This window comes from Manis javanica, chromosome 8 (genome assembly GCF_040802235.1).
Source record: "Manis javanica isolate MJ-LG chromosome 8, MJ_LKY, whole genome shotgun sequence".
NCBI classification, from domain to species: domain Eukaryota; kingdom Metazoa; phylum Chordata; class Mammalia; order Pholidota; family Manidae; genus Manis; species Manis javanica.
In genome coordinates this window covers 102196981-102218302 of record NC_133163.1, presented here as the reverse complement: position 1 = coordinate 102218302, position 21322 = coordinate 102196981, and the positions used below count along the sequence as shown (strand labels likewise).

Below are 21322 nucleotides of genomic sequence, written 5' to 3'. Positions count from 1 at the left end.
TGTAGTAAACTTAATTTTTTTTTAGTGTGTTTTTTTTTTTAATTGTCTAAGTCTATTTATTTGTTTGTTTATTTTGAAGCATAGGTGACATGCAATCTAGTTTCAGGTATACAACACAGTGGTTCAACAGTTACCCACATTATTAAATCCTCACCCTTGCTAATGCAGTTACTGTCTATCAACTTAGGGAGATGTTGCAGAATCATTTACTATTATAGTCTCCATGCCGCTACTCCATGCCACTCCTATCCCCATGACCAATTTATATTATGATTGAGAATTTTTGTGCCCCTTTATTCCCCTCACCCTCCTCACCTACCCACCAGTCACTTCTCAGTGTCTGTGAGTCAACTGAGTGTGGATTTTTAACAGAGGAATGGCCTGATCTGGCAGCTGTGTTAAGAATTGATTACAGATTCCTACCAAAAATACATATCCTGAATCTAATTATGTGGAAACACCAGAAAAACTGAAAATTTAGAACATTCTTCAGAATAACCATATATACTCTTCAAAATTATCAAGACCAAAAAAGTCAAAGAAAGGCTAAAAAACTGTTAATGATTAAAGGAGACAAAGGATACATGCCAATTAGATGCACTGTATATTCTGAATTGAATCTTTGATGATGGTGGAGGGAAGGTAGCCATACAGGAGACATTGCTAGATGATTGATAAAATTTAAATACAGACTGTGGATTATATAATACTATTATGTCAATGTTACATTTCCTGATTTTGATCACTGTAGATATTAAGAGCATCTCATTATTCTTAGGAAATATACTCTAAAATTTGTAGGAGTCATCATGTCTGCAATCTACTCTTAAATGTTTCATAATGTATTAGAAGAGAAAGAGAAATTAATAAAATAAGTGGGCAAAACTTAAATAGTTGGTGAATATGAGTAAAGCATACATGGGAGTACATTTTACTAGTGTTTTTTGCAATTTTCTGTAAGTTTAAAATCATACCAAAAGTAAAGTTAGGAAAAACAAAAACAGTACAGACTGTAGTGGGACAAGGGTAGAATCTAGATTAGTTAGGAGGTTTTTGTATTGATCAGAGCAAGAGATAATGATAATCTATTGAGGGTATTAACAGAGATGGCAAGAAATGGAGGTATGGCTTCTGGGTATATTTTTAAAACAGTGAACAAAGCCTTCATTTTGTGGGAGTTTGAGAGAAAAAGAGGAACTAGGGATGGTGACAAGGGTTTGGTCACAAGGGTTTGGTCTGAGCATCTAAAAGGTTGGAGTTGTTATTTGCTGAGATGGAGGACATCGAAAGAAGAGCAGGTTGTCTAATGTGGGTGTGAGGACGGGAGGAGGAAGGGTTAGAGTTCCATTTTAGATCTGTAAGGTCGAAATGGCATTTTAGACATCTATCCTCAAAGCAGAGCTGACATGAGTGATTCTTCCCCGGTAGGTATATGTCTGGTGCCAGAAGTAATAACTAGGACTGATCCTTGACTCGTGACTCCTTTCTAAGCATGCCCCTTACTGAGAACAATGCCTTCATAAAATACCTTCACAGACTAGCCTCTTAATTTTAATAGTCTTGTTGATTTACAGAGGAGAGAATCTCAGTGGGCTGCTATGTCTGTTTTTATTCTCATATTCTTGTTTCACATTCTTGCCAGTCTGTTCACTTTATGGAACAGATTATTCTCTGATAACTAAATCACATTATTTTCCTGAAAACATCGGATTTTTTTCTTTTGTTTTCTTAAAATGCGGTGAAACTGATTGTTTTAATTTGGTACATTTTCTCTCCACTGCAAATGGTAAAGTAAATAAATGTTTTGAACTAATTTTCATTTATGAGTTTTCTTGAAGTAAATTAGATAGCTATATGTATAACCTTAGGAAAATGAAAATAGTATCTGTACTAGTCACAGTTCCATCAATAAGTAAGTCTAAGCTATAAGCTTAAATCTCCTGGTCTTCCATGGTTTTAGTTTTATCTTCTGTAAATAAAATGGGGTAATTTCACTAGATGGTCTAGTTTTACCTTTATCGGATTCTTTGCTATGCATTTGTTACCTTACCTCTCTCTTTCATGGAAATGAATCCCTCTTCCTAGTGGAAAATATAATAAGAAACTGGGACAGAACAGAAGGAGCACAACAAACTTTCCCCCTGAAAACAGGAGATGAGGAGTAACAACCCAGCTCTGCTCTAACCTTGGATAAGCTATCTAGTCTGTCTGTGTTATTGTTTCTCCCAATGAGGAAAAAATATCTGTGAAAATTACATAATAAACATAAAAACACTTTGAAAAATACTAAGTAGTATTTAAATATAGGCCATGACTGTCATCAATATCTTCATCATTATAGAGTCTCATGTCTGCATTCTTTTCATCCTCTTCAGCCTCTCATGTGAATTTATTACTCCTGACTCTTGTTTATTGTCACTCCTTTCCTTAGGGTGGCCCCTTCTTTCGTTTGGTTAAGCAGTTTGTGAATGCTTCGTTGTCCTGCAGTTCATCTGCCAAGTAGATCCTGGCTGTTATGATTATAAAACCTCTCCTGCTACCAACTGTGACTCAGCTGCACCGTGGTACCAAGTGTCCTATTTGTGCAAATAGATTTGAAGTAATACATGCTTTCTGATAAGGAATCTTATGTATGATATACAAAGGTGAATTAACTTATGTTAGTTATATCTACCATGTTTAGATGCCTGCTGATACCAAGCATGGTGTCAGGCATGTTACCTCTCTAAGCTTCATTACATCCCTGAGAGCAGACATCATCACCCTTGCTTTACAGGAGAGGAAACCAAGGAAAGTGACTTGTTTGGGCTATCATGCTAATAGCCAGTAGCTGGGAGCTGAGCTTTAAATCCAGCTCTGAGACTTTATTTTTCTTATTTAATTTTCTTACTTTCAACAGCAAGGCTCTATAGTAACACGTCTAGTCCCTTGAATTAACATTGCATACTTCCATTTCTGTACCATGTATTCAGCTTAGAATATCTTTCTCCCTGCTTCATTATCTGCCTAAATTCTATGTATTATTCATGTTCCCACTCAAGTTTTACTTGGAGATCTCTTCAGCATCTGGTAAATAATTCTTCTTCAGAATTCTTTATTACATAAATTTAGGACTTAATGAGTACTATCTACTTAATGAGTAATATGAATAAATTACAGTAAGTTTAAGAATCTCTAAGTTATAAACAAATATAATTGGCTGTTTCTGTAATGACATCTTTATATTAGTCTCACAGGCTCTGAACTGATGGAAAAGAAGTAAGATTGATGTGGGAGGATTTGACAAACAAGTGACAGGCTTCTCAGCACAAATTGAATGACCTCAGCAGTACCTCTAGGGATGTTTACTTTCATTTCCTGAGTAGTCTATCTGCCTCTCTAAAACACAGTTTTCACCAGTGTGCCAGAACGTTCTTTTATCATAAATATTTACACTTCAAAAATAACACTAAATATTGCTATTGTGAATTCATTGTCTAGTATCAACTTTAGAGCTTAAATCTTTTCTTTTTGGGATTGATAAAAAGTAAAACTCATACAGAGACAGAGCAGAGCAGCTTCATTTTGATGAGTGATAATAATGTAGAAAAACCTAGCACCTCTCTAACAGAGAGATAGGGATTAGAATTTCAAGTGAAGCCACATCTTTAAGTCACCACTGTAAAAACAGCTTTAGGAGAAACCATTATATTACACTAATATAATATTCTGTCTTTTTAACAAAGAATCCAAAAAGGAAGAAACGATTAACTATGAAAAAGTAAAACTCTAGATTTTGTTCTATACAAACATGTTCACTTTTAAGCTAAAAATTAGACTTAGGTGTTCATTCACCTAACCAAGACAACATATAGTGGGTTATCAGAGGTGATAACATGGGTGGATATTAACTTATGTTCCATATGAGTCAGGTTTGTGGCTGGTATTAGTTTCCTTGTTAAAGACCTGGATGTGAATGGAAGGCCTGCTCATTAAATTTGCAGAGGACAAGTTGATGATCTTGGAAGATATGAATAACTATTCATTCATTATTCAATATGATAAACTAGAGGAATTATATTTTTTAAGGGTCAAGTTCAAAGGAAAATCTTTAAAAACCTGATACAAAATGAAAACTTAATAGATATAATATAAGGAAAAGCTGGGCAAACCAAATAGCTATAGATACTGAGGGCCGAACAAGGAAAATGGACCAAAGTGTAACAGCTCTCATTCTATCCTTGAATATTTTTTCCTGGGGCTTCAGGTGCCTCTATATAATTTAATTCCCATTGCCTTCTTGCCTTACAACCTAGTTTTCTCCTAATTACTATATAGGAGTCAATTAAGGCATCAGTTTTAGAAAGCATTTTCTGACATCCCCTCACATCTCCCACAAATTCCATACCCTTCCTCCATGTTTTCAAAGTATCGTCGATAGATCTCTTTTTAACAATTGCTCCACTGTTTTTTAACTGTGTACTCCTCAGTCTCTCTTAATAGTCTATAACCTTAGAGTCTTTTATCTTCATAAAGTACCTGGCCCCTAGTGGCTGTTCATTACGTATTTGTTGAATGAATGAACAAAGCAGTAATTTTAGGTGGGGGCTTTTAGTTTACATGGAACCATCATTGACTGAAACAGGTTAGAAGAGCTCACCTCTACTCCAAGACACCCATTACCCAGGCTATTTAGGATAATTGTAGAAGCCCTTGAGAGTAATGGCAGAGCAAGAAATCATAAATCTTTGGTTCGTGTGTCCTTAAGATGTTTCAGGTTGATCTGTCTTTGATGAAGAGTAGAGAGTCTTTTTTCCTTAGCTTGGTTTTGTCAGGCCCTTGAAGTGATATTTACACCCCAAAAATAGGAAAAAGGTTCTTGTAAAATAAAGACAAGAATACCTGAAGTATTATGAGTAGTGGCTGATGAGCAAGTCAAAAATTTAAAGAACAGTAACTTATTATTTACATATATGTAACAATCTAAAGCCTGCAGCTCAAATGAAAAGAAGAAGGTATTCTGATATTCATCTTGAAACCTTTAAATTTTTTCCCCTGATGTTTTTGTCTGTTTTCTTCCCACCTCTTCTTGTTTTCCCCTTTGTGTGTCATTACTGTGTGTCACCCTTAGGTACCACCCTTTTCCCTCTGTCTCTGCTCGGCTCCTCACTTTTTTTTTTTTTTTTTGAGAGGGCATCTCTCATATTTATTGATCAAATGGTTGTTAACAACAATAAAATTCAGTATAGGGGGGTCAATGCTCAATGTACAATCATTAATCCATCTCAAGTCTAATTCTCGTCAGTCTCCAATCTTCTGAAGCATAACGAACAAGTTCTTACATGGTGAACGAATTCTTACATAGTGAATAAATTCTTACATGGTGAACAGTACAAGGGCATTCATCACAGAAACTTTCGGTTTTGATCACACATTATGACCTATAAACAATCAGGTCAAATATGAATATTCGTTTGATTTTTGTACTTGATTTATATGTTGATCCCACATTTCTCCCTTTATTATTATTATTATTTTTATTTTTAATAAAATGCTGAAGTGGTAGGTAGATGCAAGATAAAGGTAAAAAACATAGTTTAGTGCTGTAAGAGGGCAAATGTAGATGATCAGATGATCAAGTGTGTGCCTATGGACTAAGTATTAATCCAGGCTAGACAAGGGCAGCAAAACATCCACGGATGCAGAAGATTTCTCTCAAAGCAGGGGGGGTGAGGTTCTGAGCCTCACCTCTGTTGATCCCCAAATTCTCACCTGATGGCCCCCCTGCGACTGTGCCTGTCTTAGGTTGTTCCTCCCTTGAGGAATCTTACCCATCTCTGGCTAACCAGTCCTCTTCCGGGGCCATACAGGGAAATGTAAAGTTGGTAAGTGAGAGAGAAGCCATATTGTTTGAAAAGGTTAGCTTTTTACTTCTTTACAGATTTATGCCCTGTGGCTTCTATGCCCAGCACTTGTCTCGAGGTATCTTTACCACCTGGAGGAATTATGATACTCGGTAAATTCGATATGAGGCACGAATTCTATTTAAGGGTTGTAATTAGGAAAAAAGAAGAAAAGCTACAGATGTAGCATATGGAAGGAAACATGGGAGGATTGATTATTTCTTTGACATATCTTCTTATAGAGTACCTTAAGTATGTATAGGTTTTAAACTACTAATTTGCACACACATATTAACGTAATAGGAATACGGTGACATAAACTAAGGAAATCTATAATTACCATCCATCTCCAGTGAAGCCAAGAAAACCATTTAGGCACCCTAGGCATTTGTGAAAATTTGTCTATGATATGATGGATATTTTCCAACTGTACTTGAACCGTCTGAGAGAAATCAGACAAATTAAAGCAGCCCATTTCTGGGATCTGTTCACATCCCATATGTTCTTTTAACCGTAGATAGTCTATAGTCATAAGATTTTGGAGTGCTACACCTTGCACCCCTCCCAACTCCTGGTTGAGTTCCAACAGTACAGATCCGGTCAAATTCATTGTCTCACTGTATGCACATGCCAGCCTAGACATCTCCCTCCTCATTCCTATGGCAAGTCCAGGAGACGGTGGGCTGGATGCAGCCACAACCGCAGCATTGTCCGGATCCCTGTGGAGGCTTTTTGATGATCATCCCCCGGCACAAGTCCTCCAGAGAGTGCTGATGCTGGAAGCTCCTCCTCATATCGTATCTTAGTTCATTTTCTGGGTATCCAAGCTAGGCCTTGATCTTCTGCATAGAAACAAACAGACCCTTTGCCCACACTTTGACATGCCCTCTATACCACTGTGCAGAACTCATTGGAGGTCAGCACACAGTAACTGCTTTTTTATTTTTTATTTTTTATTAAGAGAAAGGAATATTATCAGAAAAGAGTACCTCCATAGCTGATCATCTGACACCCTTTAAGTGATCAACATTAAGGATATTTAAAGCATGCGTTGATCTTTGATTTACCAATAGTTTTATCCTATCAAGGAGTAATCCCCCTTTTCTTTCTTTCTTTCTTTCTTTCTTTTTTTTTTTTAATTTTTAATCTATACCTACATGAAGAATACTATGTTTACTATGCTCTCCCCTATATCAGGTCCCCCCAAACAACCACATAACGGTTACTGTCCATCAGCTTAGCAAAATGTTGTAGAGTCACTACTTGTCCTCTCTGTGTTGTGCAGCCCATCCTCCCCTTTCTCCCTCCCCCCCATGCATGCTAATCTTAATACCCTCCTTCTTCTTCCCCCCCTATCCCTCCCTGCCCACCCATCCTCCCCAGTTCCTTTCCCTTTGGTACCTGTTAGTCCATTTTTGGGTTCTGTAATTCCGCTGCTGTTTTGTTCCTTCAGTTTTTCCTTTGTTCCTATACTCCTCAGATGAGTGAAATCATTTGGTATTTCTCTTTCTCCACTTGGCTTATTTCACTGAGCATAATACTCTCCAGCTCCATCCATGTTGCTGCTAATGGTTGGATTTTTCCACTTCTTATGCCAGAGTAGTATTCCATTGTGTATATGTACCACATCTTCTTTATCCATTCATCTACCGATGGACATTTAGGTTGCTTACAATTCTTGGCTATTGTAAATAGTGCTGCGATAAACATAGGGGTGCATCTGTCTTTCTCAAACTTGATTGCTGCGTTCTTAGGGTAAATTCCTAGGAGTGGAATTCCTGGGTCAAATGGTAGGTCTGTTTTGAGCATTTTGATGAACCTCCATACTGCTTTCCACAATGGTTGAACTAATTTACATTCCCACCAGCAGTGTAGGAGGGTTCCCCTTTCTCCACAGCCTCGCCAACATTTGTTGTTGTTTGTCTTTTGGATGGCAGCTATCCTTACTGGTGTGAGGTGATACCTCATTGTAGGTTTAATTTGCATTTCTCTGATAATTAGTGATGTGGAGCATCTTTTCATGTGTCTGTTGGCCATCTGTATTTCTTTTTTAGAGAACTGTCTGTTCAGTTCCTCTGCCCATTTTTTAATTGGGTTATTTGTTTTTTGTTTGTTGAGGCGTGTGAGCTCTTTATATATTCTGGACGTCAAGCCTTTATCAGATCTGTCATTTCAAATATATTCTCCCATACTGTAGGGTTCCTTTTTGTTCTATTGATGGTGTCTTTCACTGTACAGAAGCTTTTCAGCTTAATGTAGTCCCACTTGCTCATTTTTGCTGTTGTTTTCCTTGCCTGGGGAGATATGTTCAAGAAGAGGTCACTCATGTTTATGTCTAAGAGGTTTTTGCCTATGTTTTTTTCCAAGAGTTTAATGGTTTCATGACTTACATTTAGGTCTTTGATCCATTTTGAGTTTACCTTTGTATATGGGGTTAGACAATGGTCCAGTTTCATTCTCCTACATGTAGCTGTCCAGTTTTGCCAGCACCATCTGTTGAAGAGACTGTCATTTTGCCATTGTACGTCCATGGCTCCTTTATCAAATATTAATTGACCATATATGTTTGGGTTAATTTCTGGAGTCTCTAATGTGTTCCACTGGTCTGTGGCTCTGTTCTTGTGCCAGTACCAAATTGTCTTGATTACTATGGCTTTGTAGTAGAGCTTGAAGTTGGGGAGTGAGATCCCCCCTACTTTATTCTTCTTTTTCAGGATTGCTTTGACTATTTGGGGTCTTTGGTGTTTCCATATGAATTTTTGAATTATTTGTTCCAATTCATTGAAGAAAGTTGCTGGTAATTTGAGAGGGATTGCATCAAATCTGTATATATATTGCTTTAGGCAGGATGGCCATTTTGACGATATTAATTCTTCCTAGCCATGAGCCTGGGATGAGTTTCCATTTATTAGTGTCCCCTTTAATTTCTCTTAAGAGTGACTTGTAGTTTTCAGAGTATAAGTCTTTCACTTCTTTGGTTAGGTTTATTCCTAGGTATTTTATTCTTTTTGATGCAATGGTGAATGGAATTGTTTTCCTGATTTCTCTTTCTATTGATTCGTTGTTAGTGTATAGGAAAGCTACAGATTTCTGTGTGTTAATTTTGTATCCTGCAACTTTGCTGTATTCCGATATCAGCTCTAGTAGTTTTGGGGTGGAGTCTTTAGGGTTTTTTATGTACAATATCATGTCAACTGCATATAGTCACAGTTTAACTTCTTCTTTACCAATCTGGATTCCTTGTATTTCTTTGTTTTGTCTGATTGCCATGGCTAGGACTCCAGTACTATGTTAAATAACAGTGGGGAGAGTGGGCATCCCTGTCTTGTTCCTGATCGCAGAGGAAATGCTTTCAGCTTCTCGCTGTTCAGTATAATGCTGGCTGTGGGTTTATCATATATGGCCTTTATTATGTTGAGGTACTTGCCCTCTATTCCCATTTTGCTGAGAGTTTTTATCATGAATGGATGTTGAATTTTGTCAAATGCTTTTTCAGCATCTATGGAGATGATCATGTGGTTTTTGTCTTTCTTTTTGTTGATGTGGTGGATGATGTTGATGGATTTTCGAATGTTGTACCATCCTTGCATCCCTGGGATGAATCCCACTTGGTCATGGTGTATGATCCTTTTGATATACTGTTGAATTCTGTTTGCTAATGTTTTATTGAGTATTTTTGCATCTACATTCATCAGGAATATTGGTCTGTAATTTTCTTTTTTGGTGGGGTCTTTGCCTGGTTTTGGTATTAGGGTGATGTTGGCTTCATAGAATGAGTTTGGGAGTATTCCCTCTTCTTCTATTTTGTGGAACACTTTAAGGAGAATGGGTATTATGTCTTCTCTGTGTGTCTGATAAAATTCCGAGGTAAATCTGTCCGGCCCTGGGGTTTTGTTCTTGGGTAGTTTTTTGATTACCGTTTCAATTTCTTTGCTCGTATTTGGTTTGTTTAACTTTTGTGTTTCTTCCTTGGTCAGTCTTGGGAGGTTGTATTTTTCTAGGAAGTTGTCCATTTCTTCTAGGTTTTCCAGCTTGTTGGCATATAGGTTTTCATAGTAGTCTTTAATAATTCTTGGTATTTCTGTGGAGTCTGTCGTGATTTTTCCATTCTCATTTCTGATTATGTTGATTTGTGTTGATTCCCTTTTTCTCTTAATAAGTTGGGATAGAGTCTTATCTATTTTGTTTATTTTCTCAAAGAACCAGCTCTTGGTTTCATTGATTTTTGTTATTGTTTTATTCTTCTCAATTTTGTTTATTTCTTCTCTGATCTTTATTATGTCCCTCCTTCTGCTGACTTTAGGCCTCATTTGTTCTTCTTTTTCCAGTTTCGATAATTGTGATGTTAGACTATTCATTTGGGATTGTTCTTTCTTCTTCAAGTGTGCCTGGATTGCTATATACTTTCCTCTTAAGACTGCTTTCGCTGCGTCTCACAGAAGTTGGGGCTTAGTGTTGTTGTTGTCATTTGTTTCTATATATTCCTTGATCTCTATTTTGATTTGTTCATTGATCGATTGATTATTTAGTAGCATGTTGTTAAGCCTCCATGTGTTTGTGAGCCTTTTTGTTTTCTTTGTAGAATTTATTTCTACTTTTGTACCTTTGTGGTCTGAAAAATTGGTTGGTAGAATTTCAATATTTTGGAATTTACTGAGGCTCTTTTTGTGAGCTAGTATGTGGTCTATTCTGGAGAATGTTCCATGTGCACTTGAGAAGAATGTATATCCTGTTGCATTTGGATGTAGAGTTCTATAGATGCCTATTAGGTCCATCTGTTCTAGGGTGTTGTTCAGTGCCTCTGTGTCCTTACTTATTTTCTGCCCAGTGGATCTATCCTTCCGGGTGAGTGGTGTGTTGAAGTCTCCTAAAATGAATATATTGCAGTCTATTTCCCTCTTTAGTTCTGTTAGTATTTGCTTCACATATGGTGGTGCTCCTGTATTGGGTGCATATATATTTAGAATGGTTATATCCTCTTGTTGGACTGAGCCCTTTATCATTATGTAGTGTCCTTCTTTATCTCTTGTTACTTTCTTTGTTTTGAAGTCTATTTTGTCTGATATTAGTACTGCAACCCCTGCTTTCTTCTCACTGTTGTTTGCCTGAAATATGTTTTTCCATCCCTTGACTTTTAGACTATGCTTATCTTTGGGTTTAAGGTGAGTTTCTTGTAAGCAGCATATAGATGGGTCTTGCTTTTTTATCCATTCTATTACTCTATGTCTTTTGATTGGTGCATTAAGTCCATTTAAATTTAGGGTGACTATTGAGAGATATGTACTTATTGCCGTTGCAGGCTTTAGATTCATGGTTACCAAAGGTTCAAGGTTAGCTTCTTTAGTATCTTACTGCCTAACTTAGCTCGCTTATTGAGCTGATATACACTGTCTGGAGATTCTTTTCTTCTCTCCCTTCTTATTCCTCCTCCTCCATTCTTCATATGTTGTGTGTTTTGTTCTGTGCTCTTTTTAGGGGTGCTCCCATCTAGAGCAGTCCCTGTAGGATGCCCTGTAGAGGTGGTTTGTGGGAAGCAAATTCCCTCAGCTTTTGCTTGTCTGGGAATTGTTTAATCCCGCCATCATATTCAAATGATAGTCATGCTGGATACAGTATCCTTGGTTCAAGGCCCTTCTGTTTCATTGCATTAAGTATATCATGCCATTCTCTTCTGGCCTGTAGGGTTTCTGTCGAGAAGTCTGATGTTAGCCTGATGGGTTTTCCTTTATAGGTGACCTTTTTCTCTCTAGCTGGCTTTAAAACTCTTTCCTTGTCCTTGATCCTTGCCATTTTAATTATTATGTGTCTTGGTGTTGTTCTCCTTGGATCCTTTCTGTTGGGGGTTCTGTGTAATTCCATGGTCTGTTCGATTATTTCTTCCCCCAGTTTGGGGAAGTTTTCAGCAATTATTTCTTCAAAGAGACTTTCTATCCCTTTTCCTCTTTCTTCTTCTTCTGGTATCCCTATAATATGAATATTATTCCTTTTGGCTTGGTCACATAGTTCTCTTAGTGTTGTTTCATTCCTGGAGATCCTTTTATCTCTCTCTATGTCAGCTTCTATACGTTCCTGTTCTCTGGCTTCTATTCCTTCAATGGCCTCTTGCATCTTATCCATTCTGCTTATAAATCCTTCCAGGGATTGTTTCACTTCTGTGATCTCCTTCCTGACATCTGTGATCTCCTTCCGGACTTCATCCCACTGCTCTTGCATTTTTCTCTGCATCTCATCCCATTGCTCTTGCATTTTTCTCTGCATCTCTGTCAGCATGTTCATGACTTTTATTTTGAGTTCTTTTTCAGGGGGACTGGTTAGGTCTGTCTCCTTCTCAGGTGTTGTCTCTGTGATCTTTGTCTGCCTGTAGTTTTGCCTTTTTATGGTGATAGAGATAGTGTGCAGAGCTGGTACGAGTGACCGCTGGAAGAGCTTCCCTTCTTGTTGGTTTGTGGCCTTCCTCATCTGGGAGAATAGCGACCTCTAGTGGCTTGTGCTGGGCAGCTGTGTGCACACAGGGCTTCTGCTTCCTGCCCGGTTGCTATGGAGTTTATCTCCGCTGTTGCTGTGGGCGTGACCTGGCTGGGGCTGCTCCTCCAAAATGGTGGAGCCCCGTTGGAGGGGGAGCGGCTGGGAGGGTATTTATCTCGGTAAGGGGCCTCTGTGCTCCCTGCTGCCCAGGGGGTTAGAGTGCTCAGAGATCCCCAGATTCCCTGCCTCTGGTCTAAGTGACCTGTCCTGCCCCTTTAAGACTTCCAAAAAGCACTCTCCAAACCAAAACAACAACAGCAACAATTAGAGAGGGAACAGAAAAAAAAAGAAAAGGAAAAAACACTTGATTTCTTTTTTTGTCCTCAGGTCCCGGTCCCAGGCACCCGCTCACTGGTCCTGCTGCCCTGCCTCCCTAGCACCAGGGTCCCTGTCCCTTCAAGGCTTCCAAAAAGCACCCACCCACTGGTCCTGCAGGGAAAAACGCGTGATATTCTTTGTCCTCAGGCGCCGGTCCCAGGCACCCGCTCACCAGTCCTGCCGCCCTGCCTCCCTAGCACCAGGGTCCCTGTCCCTTTAAGGCTTCCAAAAAGCACTCGCCAAAAAGGGGAAAAAAAAAAGGGGAAAAACGGGCGATTTCCTCCGTCCTCAGGTGCTGGTCTCAGGCACCCGCCCACCGGTCCTGCAGGGAAAAACGCGGGATATTCTTTGTCCTCAGGCACTGGTCCCAGGCACCCTCTAACCAGTCCCACTGCCCTGCCTCCCTAGCACCGGGGTCCCTGTCCCTTTAAGGCTTCCAAAAAGCACTTGCCAAAAAGAGGAAAAAAAAGGGGAAAACGTGCGATTTCCTCCATCCTCATGTGCCGGTCTCAGGCAGCCCCCCACCGGTCCCGCAGGGAAAAACGCGAGATATTCTTTGTCCTCAGGCGCCGGTCCCAGGCACCCGCTCACCAGTCCCGCTACCCTGCCTCCCTAGCACCGGGGTCCCTGTCCCTTTAAGGCTTCCAAAAAGCACTCGCCAAAAAAAAAAAAAAAACCCCTCCGGTTTCTTTCCACCCGCCAGGAGCCGAGGGGAGGGGCGCTCGGGTCCCACCGGGCCGGGGCTTGTATCTTACCCCCTTCGCAAGGTTCTGGGTTCTTGCCGGTGTGGATGTGGTCTGGATGTTGTCCTGTGTCCTGTGGGCTCTATTTTAGGAAGATTTTTCTTTGTTATATTTTCATAGCTCTATGTGTTTTTGGGAGGAGATTTCCACTGCTCTGCTCATGCCACCATCTTGGCTCCACCTCCTCGGCTCCTCACTTTTACCTGTCTCTGCTGTTGTCCTGTCCTTTTGACATTTCTTCCTACGGCCATGTGGAGCTGAAAAACATTTTAAAGACTTTATTATACTTATTTTATAAAGATTTCTATTTTTTTTCCTGTTTTAAAAGTTAGGTGCATAGATGATTTTACACTTTTTGCTTTATAGCTTTTTATGGGTTTTGGCCATCTCAGATTCAGGGTCCTCCAGAGAAGAAATGTTGCCCATTCAGATATTACCATTTAAGAGCATCCGAGTATCCATAGGCCTGTCCTGCTCCAATTGGCCTTTGTCCCAAGAATTTACCCCAGCTTAGTACACAGGCCATGGCCAGTCCAACATCTGAAAAATCAAGTCCAGAGCTAGACTTTTAGATTATAGTACATTAGAATTTGAGCAGGACTTTAGATACTACTTAATCTTAAAAGATGAGGAAACTGTGACCCAGAGAGGTCATGTAATTGCTCAAAGCCATGAGCCTGATAAATGACAGGTGTAGGGCTAGAACTGGACACAGAGAAGTTTATATGATGGATAAGTATACTTAATTATCTATTAGGATGCTCTACTAGGCTTGGAATAAAAGGAAAGCCTCTCTGCCAAAAAGGGGAATATAAGAAATAATGAAGTCCCTTAAAAAAATTAAAAACTGTTGGTCATAAGGATCCAGGATCCTACATGCTGTAAAAGAAAACGTATCTGTTGTGTAATTGACATCAGTGTGTATATGCATGTATTCGTAGAAATTTCTGTGATTTGTTTGAATGATCCTTTGTTGCCTTTAATATTTTTCTTCTTACCCTTATTATAGGTAGGGGCGATTACATATGAATTTTTAGACTTTCTGGTACATTTTGTCATTAAGACTTGTAACAGTCTTTCCAAGGCAGTACAGTCTGGTATAGCAGTTCCCAGTAATATTTTCTTATCATCAGCTAGTGGAAGCCTCCCCACCTTGTTTGCTATTGGAAGGAGTGCCGGGAGAATTTTGTCAAGGTAGCTATCATATGGTGGAGTGACAGAACTGATCCTGCAGGAATGAGGAAGAGGTCATTTTTCTGATCATATTGTAGAAGGGAGTCTGAAGATTGGTGATACTGCCTCTTGCTTAATGTATCAAAAAAGATAAATTCTGAGGACATTTTAAATGACTGTGAGAAAGGACATTGGCATCACAATAGGAACTGTTTTGTGATTTATCTCAAAATCATCCATGAATGAACAGAGGTAATGGGAGTATCCAGTTGGGTCTAAAATTCAAATAAAAAGGAAATGAGATGGTGAGTATGTGATTCAAGGATGTTTCATAAAAATGAGGATTATGTGCAAGCTTGTACTGTAAGAATTAAGCGTTCCTTGCTGTGTCACCCAGGTCCTCCTGGTCTTCCCCACAACGTAAGGGAGTCAGAGTGCCAGGAATATGCAACTACACGGCCCTGGTAGTGCGATGTGAACGTACCTTCTCAGGCTGAACTGGGTACTGCTGCTGTGTTTTCAAGGTCTGTGAAATAAGGCAGTGGACTAACCTCTCCTTGTGGCCTTGTAGGGTAGTTCCGCTAAAACCCTTGGAACCCATCTTGTCTCTTTGTAAACTAAGCAGACAAATCATACAACTTTTATGTGCTTGTTCAGGTATTTTGATGAACTAAAGCTGACTGCTGGTTTCATCTCAGGAAGTAGACGTTTTCCTGCTTCTGTCCTAGTGGAAATCATAGCCAAAGCAGAGAAATTTATTCCTGGTCTAGGTTGCTTATCGAAGTTGTATTTACTTGTAATTAACACACATTTATTGAGCATTTGTGCTGTGTCAGGCTCTGAACTAAGTGCTGGATATTAAATTAAAGATGACATAAGTCCTTATCCTCAAAGAGATGATAGTCTTGTGAGCAAATTCATCACTTAGAGTTTTTGAGTCAGGGGTGAATGAGTTTAAGATGTAATAGTAGATAGCCTTTGAGTTTTGACATATTTGAACAAATCAGCCAGCAAGTGAACCATTTCTTCTCTTGTAATGAAGATATTTTAGTAAGAGCTGGAGTTTGTGAGAGATGCTTCTTTATGGATTGTTAGCTAATAGACGATTTATAATTTTAATTACATACGATTTTCCTCTAAATGCCTTTGCTGGGCTCCTTTCTCTTCTGAGGTGGCTGATAACAATACTGTAGTACACCAAAATAATTCTCTAGGGATTAAATGTTTGAAATATACACATACACAAAAATCAGAGGCCTTCTATTACTGATTCATCCTTAGATGTAAGGCTAATTTAATGCTTAATATCTTCTTCCTCTCTGTTCATTATTAGTTTATAAGTAGTTTTTTTTCCCAAGGAAATATCATTCTTACATTCCTTCCCACATTGTTGTGTATACAAACCAGCAGAAACTCACTGATGAATATACAGCGGAAATAATGTCAGCGATGCTCAGCAGTGGGCAGCAGTGCCGCTTATTCTTCTTCTTTGTGTTATAGAGATGAACGAAATCAGTCCATCATTGTAAGTGGAGAGTCTGGGGCAGGAAAAACCGTCTCAGCCAAGTATGCCATGCGCTACTTTGCAACTGTAAGTGGTTCTGCCAGTGAAGCCAATGTTGAGGAGAAAGTCTTGGCCTCCAACCCCATCATGGAGGTAAGACAGCAGCAGGCTTTGCCTCGTTATATTCTATGTTAAGAAATGTGCTAAAAAAATTTATTGATGCTGTTAACATCTTACCACTTTTACAGATAGTAACCACACTAGAGGGGGTAAGGATTTAATAATATGAGTAACTGTTGAACCACTGTGCTATATATTTGAAACCAACATAAGATTGTATATCGATACTTTAATTTAAAAAAAGGAGAAAAAAAATTAATTGATACAGCACATGTCAGAAAGTCTGGGATCTTCTAGCCTCTAAAAGTAAAAAAATACTTTCCATATGTTAATAAGAGATCTAGGAAAAATAAAAATTCAGTAGGGTAGACATCTTGAGTAAGGCCCAGCTATGGAGGAATCTGTTTTATTCCATAATCCTGCATTTTTAACCTTCCATTGAATTGTTGCCTCTAAATTGTTTTCTAAACTTTCTCTTTTCTTAGTTAATTGACTCCTATCTATTGCCCCTTGTACTAGAAGTAACTCATTTCCCGCCAATCCTGAGTTCTTATTTAAGCTGTTTCCCAAACATAGGATTCACTATGCTCCAGCATGAATGAGTTTCATTGTTCCTTTGCCCACATTACCTTTCCTGTACTTAATCCAGCCTGTTTAGCTATAAGTTTTTAATTTTTTTCCAGATTTGCACTATAAACTTAAATCATGATCTTGTAAACATTTTCCTTCTTGTTTCTGTCAAGCGCATCACACAGATTTAGGTTAGAAAAAGAAATTCAATAGCCATAAGTTCTTGAGAAAGGAAGAATTGTGAAAAGATAGCCTTTCAAAAGTGGAATATGCATACTAAGTAGAAATGCTAATGCCAAAGTAAATGGACCTATTTGTGTGAGAATTTGAGTATTTTAGGATCTGTAACTAGAGAATTATTTGTCTATTAATATGATCTTAGGAAAGTTACATTTTTGTAAGCAGTTCTATTAAATGGAGAAAAATAGGTCTCATTAAATGGAAAGAAATTAGTTTGGACATACAGAAACAAATCTTCTTATTAAAAATTCAAATCAGCATTTTTTATTCCCGTTTTTTTCCCTTTGTCAAGCCTTATTTGACACAGATGGAGTTTAAAACTGGCCTGGTGCACCTGTGGTACAAGTGGCTTTTGCAATTATCAGTCCAGAGGTAATTGTGTCTGGTTTGCAGTGCTGTGTGTGACGCTTCAGGACAGCATGCTGTGGTGCCTAGAACAGTGGGACTTCTCTTTTTGGGCTCCAAAGGTCAAGATGTGCTGGGGACGTTAAGGGGCCTCCTGGGCTGGGTGCACTATAGAGAGAAAACTGGGGAGGTTTTCTGAGAGGAGGAAACAGGTGTTTGTGCCCAAAGTGAGTAGCAAAGTTTTTAAGCAAATATGAAGATTTTGAAAGAATTTAAGCTACAGATAGAGTGGTGAATGCCAGTGGCATTAACACTGGGGGAATACAATCTGTAGAGCCAGTTTTTGGTTTTGGGTCAGAAAATTGGGCTTTGCTTCCTACCTTTACATTGGCTGTTTTTGCTCATGACAATGAATTCTTGATTATTTGGCAATAGTCTAAGTCATTCTTAGGCCCTGAAATAGAATATCCCAATCTCTTGATTGTGATGATATCAGGAAATCCCATCTCTTCTGGGCCTGCACCATATAATAATGTAAGTCTGGAATTAACCTTCTAGAACATGTCAAGTGGAATGAAATATTTTATGACCTTTTTATATTCTCTTTCAAAAAATAACTACAATGGTTTTTCTACAATACAGATTTCAATTGTGTTAGCAGTAGTCATCTTAAAAATTTGGAATGGCCACAGATGATTTTTAGTATGCATTTATAAGGAATTTACCCTGTTAGCTAGATGAATGAAAAGAAGACATCAGTTACACATAGTTACTTCCTTCTATGTTACTGTTTAGTTTCTCTAAGGAATTTGGATTAAGACACTTTCGTAAAGAGAGAATTAATTTTCAGCAACTACAAATGAAGGCATCCCAATTTAAATGATTAAAATGGAATATGGGGCTGAAGAATAGTAACAGAGTTTACAGTTACAGGGAGAAAACATAGGTAAAATATTGACTATGTGGCCTAGACAATTTAAACCTGCCTCAAGACCAAGTCTTTATATCAGAGCCATTAATGTGATGTCAAGAAAGGCATGTCTGGGTCTCCAATGATCTGCTAAAACTCCTCATGGGGTAAAAAACATCCTACATGGTTAACATCACAGGCCAGTGGCTAAGGAGATTTCTACTCATCCTTTAGAAATGAACTCCTCATCCTCAGCATAGGTTCCTTTTTCAAAATACAAGTGTACAGAGAAATGATTCTTTTTTACTCTATTTTATCACGTTTTCTTTTTCTCTTATTTCTCCTCCTGGAAGTTTTCATCCTAAGATGGGGACAGGGAAGAACGCTGGGGCACACTGGGTCTTAATTGTTCTTTTTCATCTTCAATAGCTGTAGTTGAAGATTTTTGTTTTCAATTAGTAAAGAAGAGTAACCAACTTGTCATTTCATTAAAGTTAATAGTAAAATCAAGACCACAAAACTCCTTTCCTTTAGCAATTTTTTACCATTTCAAATGAAAATAGCATTAAGGAAAGCTGTTGTAATTACAGTGCTTAAAAGGCAGAGGGAGCAGTTGGGAGAATGGACAAAAGTACTGTTTATAGAACTGTCTTTCCTTATCAGATGCAAAGATTAGAATCATACTTGAGAAAGACCCTAGGGCTCATCTATCCTAGTGATTTTACACTTGGGGACACTAATGCTCCTCAGAGGATTAAATGATGGCAAGTTGGTAGTAGGACCTGATCTCATGCCCAGATCAAACTTCTGTTTCATTTGCTCCTGCTGCCATTCTTTGCTCTATGTTTAAATACCTCTTGCTCAAAAACAAAGGCATCTGTAACAGCGCTGGTACTTCTTCCTTCACAGTATAGTACTGTTTGGCGGGTTGGCTACTCTGACTCCCACTCTGAGTAGATGGGGGAGAGGTGATACTTGAAAGGTGGGATAAGAGGGAGGGAAGAGAAGCTGTGGCCAGCCTTTCCCCATGTTGTTTAGTTGATGGCAGGAACATGCTCAGGACAGTGCCTGGTGAGCACTCAGTAACTATCCCTGCTGTGATTCATCCACCATGTGGAACTCATCAGCTGCTATGTGACAGGGTATATATTGTATTGAAAGAAAATTCTGCATTTGTTATTGCTATGTTTCTAAACAAAATGAAAATAATGTGAATATATGGAGACTTTTTGTTGGCTTTTTGCTGAAATACACTAGAGTTCTCATTGACAAAATAGGACAATACATGCCCAGTATTTCAGAGAGTGAAAATACATTTTCTTGGATCGATAAGAAAATCTAATGTATTGACTTTTGTGGCTATGCTACTACTGTTCTCATCACTAATATTTTTATTGCCCTTTTAATATTACAGAGCACTTTCATTTCTTTCCCTCTGCTGTGTTTTCAGTATACTAATTCTAATAATGACAGGCTTTGCGCAAGTGAAATATATTAATCTTATATGAAATTATCTTATTAAACATTTAATATATGCATGATGTAAACACTTGCTTTTCTAACTACCCCATGTTTTTTGCTTTGTCTTGAAAGAAAAACTTATGGAAAGATGTTACCTAAATAAGAAAGCAGTGTATATGCCATTTTAATTTTCAAGATTATATAAATTTAGCAGAAAGTCTTATTCTCTGCGTTCTACAGCAGATGTTTTGCAAGTTAAATACAACTATCAAAATGTAAAGCCAAATTTTGCTGTCTCTGGTTTCTGAAAATGGTTTTGAACTGAGTGGATAATTGCTAACACTCTGCTAATGAGCAGCTCAAGGGAGCCTTAACAGGATAAGATGTCAGAAACTTATGCCTGAAGAGACCCTGAACATCAGAGCAACATTCCCATGAAAATATTAATATGTCTTAACCAGCTTATTTCAAGAAGTCAAAACCCTGGTATTTAACTAAGAGGGCTGTGCCTTGGCAGCTCCCAGTCTCATCTATTTTTTCTTTGCTGACATGGAAGAGTGTGATCCAATATCACAAATGGTGTGTGAACACCTCCCGGCAACTGGGCTCAGGTTGGTTGTTTCTCAAAATAATTTATGTGAGAATAACAAGGCAGATATGAACTATTAGTATCTGTCTGTGTGGCTGTACAGTGGACAAAGCATACACTTGTACCTACAGGAGCAAAATTGGTTCTGTTCTTAAAAGAATCAGTTTTAAAGGGCTGTATTCTCCTTTGTCCTTTCTCTCCCTGAACAGACTCTGTAAATGACATGTCATGAATTGCACCGCTAACAATTTTTTTCCCCCCTTGCCTCTTAGTCAATTGGAAATGCTAAGACAACCAGGAATGATAATAGCAGCCGTTTTGGGAAGTATATAGAGATTGGTTTTGATAAGAGATATCGAATCATTGGTGCCAATATGAGAACTTACCTTTTAGAGAAATCCAGAGTGGTGTTCCAGGTAAGCTGGGCATGTACACATACATACATGTGTTAGATTGCCGTTTAATTCCAGAACTCTTAAGCTTATTATGACAATATTACTACAAATCACACTTGGACTGAAACATGTAAAATGGTGTCTGTCAGAGGCAGGGGAATACCCATTAGACTAATAGTCTTTGGGACTGGGCATTGGCTTAAGTTTAATGGTTTTGACTTTTCCTACAGATGCTTGTAGGAAATACTTAGTTAAGAGAGGTGCTATTACTTCAGCCTTGTCTCCTATTTCCCAGTTGATAGGTAAGACATTGGTTTATGCCTTCAATGAGTTACAGTTTGGACTCAGTTCAAGAAAAGAATATCAGCCTTTTCCTTTTTCCTTTCTTCTCTCTTAGAACATGATATTGTTTAGATAGAATAATGAAGGTTAAAAAATCTTCACAATCCAGTTGTGAATTGTCATCAGGAAGACACTCAAGTCTGTGCATCTATGCAGGATTTGCATTCACATATGCACTCTTGGTCCTTTTTTATCTGTAAGTGGG

At 38.5% G+C, this 21322-nt stretch overlaps 1 protein-coding gene across 4 annotated transcripts in view; it reads left to right on the top strand.

The window, feature by feature from the left end:
* Nucleotides 1–21322, top strand: part of MYO5A (myosin VA) — a 182592-nt gene that overhangs the window by 71718 nt on the left and 89552 nt on the right. For all 4 annotated transcript variants that reach the window (XM_037021015.2, XM_037021011.2, XM_073211863.1 and 1 more), the window contains exons 5-6: nt 16142–16298; nt 20653–20796. In XM_037021015.2, coding sequence (XP_036876910.1) covers nt 16142–16298; nt 20653–20796 — 301 coding nt within the window. The remainder of the gene's footprint in view (nt 1–16141; nt 16299–20652; nt 20797–21322) is intronic.